This window comes from Triticum urartu, chromosome 3A (genome assembly GCF_056163025.1).
Source record: "Triticum urartu cultivar PI428250 chromosome 3A, HENAU_Tu73, whole genome shotgun sequence".
Lineage (NCBI taxonomy): Eukaryota > Viridiplantae > Streptophyta > Magnoliopsida > Poales > Poaceae > Triticum > Triticum urartu.
Window position 1 is genome coordinate 181919873 of NC_141875.1, and position 5000 is coordinate 181924872.

The 5000-nt window shown below is 47.5% G+C and overlaps 1 protein-coding gene across 1 annotated transcript; it reads right to left on the reverse strand.

The window, feature by feature from the left end:
- Positions 1–3108: 3108 nt before the first annotated feature.
- LOC125543589 (germin-like protein 5-1) lies at positions 3109–4790 on the reverse strand. Its single transcript, XM_048706974.2, has 2 exons — positions 4487–4790; positions 3109–3921 (listed from the first exon to the last, which is right to left on the reverse strand). Exons 1-2 carry the CDS (start codon positions 4608–4610, stop codon positions 3383–3385), a joined length of 663 nt encoding a protein of 220 aa, XP_048562931.2. The 5' UTR covers positions 4611–4790; the 3' UTR covers positions 3109–3382.
- Positions 4791–5000: the final 210 nt, after the last annotated feature.

The following is a 5000-nucleotide window of genomic DNA, read 5'->3' on the forward strand; positions in this document are numbered from 1 at the left end:
ATGGTGAGATTTAATCTGTTCCTACCTAGCAGGAGGTCCGGATTAGGATAAAGAAGATGAATCCCAAATAGTGTGAATGGTCTATCCTTGATCAAGTAACATCTGTTGTGGTATTCTTTTAGAGGTTGATTGGCAACATTGTTTTCAAACCTTCCATGAGACAATTAGGGTCAAAATCTCCTACAAAGATATTAGCAAGATCCCTGAGGAAAGAACATTTGGCATTACAGGCAAATTCTATAAATTCACAATAGAAGTAGAGCTGCCCACAGATCAAGATGAAGAGGAAGGTGTGGACAAACCCGAAGATCCTATCAAACAAAGTGGCATGGAAACCGCTATTGTGAAGGATACTTAATATATGCATGAAGATACTAGATAAAATAGGAGATCCAGGTCTAGATCTGGATAGGGGCATGGTTCACACACATCTGATACTATGTCTGTTAGGGAGGTTATGTTGTCATATATGCATCAAATCCTAGGTGTTTGCCAAGTGGATGAGGTGGAGCACCTTCTTTGTTCAAGAGCCAACTCCCACAATCTCTAAAGACTGCTAGAAAAGCTCTACTGGAGTACTGGGTTCCATCACATCTGACAAACCCGATGAAGATCAATGCTACTCATTGCCGAGAGAGATGAAATTAGTGGAAGATGATGGGTGCTATTTTGACCTCTCAGGCCTCTTATTCAGCGCCTTTGGCGCCGCGGAAGCCAACTGGCGCCCACTGCAGCACCTTGTGCCTGCCCATAAACGCCATATGGTCACTCACTCTGGTTGCTCTACAATTTTTTTGCAGAGACTTGTTTTGATATGTTGACTTGACTTGACCCATTGACCATTGACTCGGCCATTGATCATTCCAAAAAAGTTTAGAAATTTGAAAAAGTTTGCAATATTTTTTTTCAAAAAGTTCATGAGCATACAAAAAAGTTCACGAATTCAAAAAACCCATATATTCAAGAAAGTTAACAAAAAGTCCAAAAACAATTATTGATAAAAAACATAAATTTGAAAAAAAATCATGAGATTTAGAAAAAAAATATCAAAATTGAAAAAAGTTCATGATAAAAGTCCAAGACTTGGAAAAGTTCACAAAATGGGAAAAAGTTCATGATTTTTTTTAAAAAACAGAATTTGGAAACAAGTTCATGAAATTTGAAAAAGGTTCACAAATTTTCAAAAAGTATTCAAATTTGAAAAAAGTTCACGCATTTGACAAAGAATTAAAAAGGAAAAATAAAGAGAAGATTAAAAAAATAAAAAAAAGAAAAACCCGGACAAAAACCGAGTGAAACCGAAAGACCAACAACACATAAAAAAAAACCAGTCGGGAAACTTCCCAAAACAGGAGGGGGTTTCTGAAAAAATGAACTTGAATTATGCTTATATGGGCTGGTCCGTTAGGATGATGTTATTAGGGATGTATTAATTCGAGTAGAATACAGTCTAACAAGATGGACAAATTCGTTAAAGCCAAGCCTAGATGTCAAACAAATTCTTGCTGTAGGGGGCTGGTACCTATGGTGCATTCGTAGTGAATTCACGCACAATGGATCACCACCGCAGTGGCCCATGGCGGTTCTGGCTATTGCAAACAACTTCCATCAAGCAAATCAAAAGAGTCGAGATGCGCATGAAAAAAGATGGTTGAAACCCAATCCAAGGTTTGTGAAATTGAATGTGGATGCCTCATTCCATGTAGATGAAGGTGTTGGAGCAACGGCAACAGTCGTTCGAGATGAAAAAGGTAACTTCTTAGCAGCCCAATGCAAATACTTAGCACATGTATCAGATGTGGTCACCTCCGAAGCTTTGGCAATGAGAAACGGCCTCGCTTTTGCAAACTCTCTTGGTTTTCCTAGAGTAGAAGCAGAATCAGATTCGACAACGGTTATTGAGAACTGTTCAGGCCAAACCAGATGGTGGGATGCTGCCGCTGCCATTTTCGCCGGGTGTGGGGACATTTCATCGCTTATTGGGAAGGTTATTTTTAAGCATTGTATTCGTTTGTCGAACCAAGCAACTCATGTGCTAGCTAGTCATAGTTTATGTAATAAGATTAATAGTAGTTGAATTAACGAGCCTCTGGCTTGTCTTATTCTTAAACTATTGGAGGATGTAATCTCTAGTTAATTTTTTAATAAAGCTAGCTATGATGGCCTTCTCTTTAAAAAACAAGATGGACAAATTATATCCTCCCCTTCAGTACTCCAACAGTCCAACTTAACAGTACAAATTTCTCGTTCTTCAGTCCACTTACATAGATCGCCAGTCAAGTCGCAAAGAATGCACGACACGACTGCATTAGTATGACATGCTTAACGCAGATATTTGAAAACCAACATAGGCCTGATCCTGGATGGACTCCTGGATGGCCTGCTGCTCCGCCATCTCGGTTTGGGCAACGGCGAACTCCGCCTCTGCCTCTGCCATGGTGAACCCTCCTAGGCTACTCCGCCTCCTCCTCCTCCGAATCCGCCACCTCCATCGGCTCCAGCAACGGCCCTCCCTCCCTCTCCTCCTCCGGCTGCTGCTCCTCCTCCTTCAGCTCCGGCGAGTTCAGAGGCAGCCCGACAGCGATGCTGGCAGAGCGCCTTGCCTGGATCTCCTCTAAGATTTGCCTCCGGCGCTCCGGCGTGAGCATAGCATATGTGGTGATTAGCCGCCGAACCATGGCGATGCTAGACAGCTTGGAAGAGCGGGGGAGAGGAGGCGGACATGCTTGGGTGGCGGCGTAGAGAGGAAGGAGGTGGATGGGCTAGGGTTGGGGACGTCGGCCGGCTTAAATAGCCGACTTTGGCCTCGCGTGGCGAGCCGGAGCGGCGCCACGCGACGTTCACACCGCGGCGACAGAAGAGGCGTTCATTGGACCGCCGGGTTTCCGGTCATTTTCGCATGGGACCCCATCGTCAGTCCTATGTGGCGGGCACGCCCGGGCGCCCCTATATCCACCTCATATTTGGGCTGGGATATAAAGGGTGCCGGTCAGCCCGGGCGTTTGAGGCCTGTTCGAGGCGTCCGTCTAGGTCAGGTTTTCATGATCGGTCAGTGACCGGGCGGGCCGCCTGAACATTTGAGGCCGGTTTGGGGTGCCCTGCTGTAGATGCTCTAACAAAATGGACAAATTATATTCTCCTTCTACTTTTCCAAAAGTTTTTTTTTTTTGCGAAACTCCGACAGTCCAACTTAGCAGTACAAATTTCTGGTTCTTGAGGCCACTTACACAGGTAGCCAGTCGGATCGGCAAGAATGCACGAAACGACTGCATTAGTATGACATGCTTAACGCAGTTATTGGAAGACCAACAAATCAATAAATAAACCACCGAGACATGTACGTATTTTACAAAAGTCTGAATCTTATTCGTGCTCCGGCCCTTCACTTCTTCGGGGCAAACTTGGCCTTGATCTTGTCAACCTCCACAGTGTCAATCTGAAATGCCTTGGCGAGCACGTCGTCGGGTACCTCCGGGGAGGCCCCGAAGAGCGTCATGGCGAGGGACTGCGTGCCGGGGAGCTGGCTGTTGAAGGCGGAGATGACGGCGGCGGGCTTGTCACCATTGTTCTTCTGGAAGTGCACGAGGCCGCGCGGGAAGGCGAAGACGTCGCCCTGGGAGATGGTCTTGGCGAAGAGCTTGTTCGCGGTGGTGATGAAGCCGACGTCGAGCTCGCCATAGAGGAGGAAGACGACCTCGGTGGCGCGCGGGTGGGTGTGCGGCGGGTTGAGCCCGCCGGGGGCGTAGTCGATGCGCGAGAGTGAGACGCCGAGGGTGTTGAGGCCCGGGACCTTCTCCACGTTGGCGCCGGTGACGACGGAGCCGGCCGTGGTGTTGGTGGCACCGGGCTTGGCGAGGACCCCGGTGAAGAAGTCGTCCGCCGTCGCGTTCGCCTTGCACGGGAACCCGTTCACCGTGAGGTCTGCGCGTGGGAACGGCTTACACAGTTAAATAAGGCTCGTACATTTGCCGTTGGAAACGCATGGACGGCCATTGGTCACGATCTTTTGCGTTGTCCCTACTATCTGGTTGTTCGGAATGATGGTTTTGTAAAGAAAAAAATTGCTCCGATTCTATATTATGGAACCTGAAGTTTAGATGAAATTGAAGCATGATAGTAGTTGGTTCAGTATTCGTACAAAATCAGGAGGACCGATTTCATACTGAATCACCATTTGAATGAAACTAGAAACGAGCAAACTATTGAATTGTTGGGAAGGAAGACTATGATCATACATTTTGAATGCTAAACTTGTTTACTTCCAATCATCACATCGGTAATATCGATTGCACTGTCTCCAACCATCAACTGGCACTGGATTTAGCATTTATAAGTACCTAACGTGAATTCTGTCCTACGGTACGTTGTACTACGTCAGGGTGTCAGACGGTACAAAACTGTATAGCCGTACGTCTTCAATGCAGAGCAGAAGCACAGCACCGATCCAATTTGAATAGGAATTCAGGAGATCTTGAGCTACACTTACCTGATTTGAGGTCGGCGACGCAGATGTCCTGGAGGTAGTCCGGGTCGCCGGCAAGCGCCGGCACCGCGAGGACAAGCGCCACCATCGCAAGAAACAGGGCGGAGGAAACCCGGGCCATCATCATGGTGCCCGCCCTACTCCACTGCTGCGATTGTCTGCTTTGCTCTGATGTCTCCCGCCGCTGCTGGTCTGGTTTGGCCGGAGATGCCGAGCAGGCCCGGTGCTTATATAGCGGGGAAGGAGTGAGACGAGGCGAAAAGATTGGGCTCAAAGCAGAGTTGGTGTGGCCGTGCGGGTTAAGGAGGCGGGTGACCTGTGCGCCGCTGCAACTAGCAACTAGGAGTATTCCTACTTGAAGCTCAAGCAAAGGGACGAGGTGATGTGTGCAGATTTTGGGTTGGTGATTGGTCACTGCGGATGCGATGCAGATCGTTGCGATTCGAGATTTAAGTAGCATTTCTCGATGCATAAAGCTTTGTTCGCTCGTGTGCCCCTTACGTCGTCTCTGTGCGTA

What these genes read in the sequence shown, in the direction of transcription:
- LOC125543589 (XM_048706974.2), bottom strand. Translation starts at nt 4,610, where the DNA reads ATGATGATGGCCCGGGTTTCCTCCGCCCTGTTTCTTGCGATGGTGGCG. An exon ending in CGTCGCCGACCTCAAATCAG is followed by an intron (nt 3,922 to 4,486) that starts GTAAGTGTAGCT and finishes TCCCACGCGCAG; the next exon opens with ACCTCACGGTGAACGGGTTC.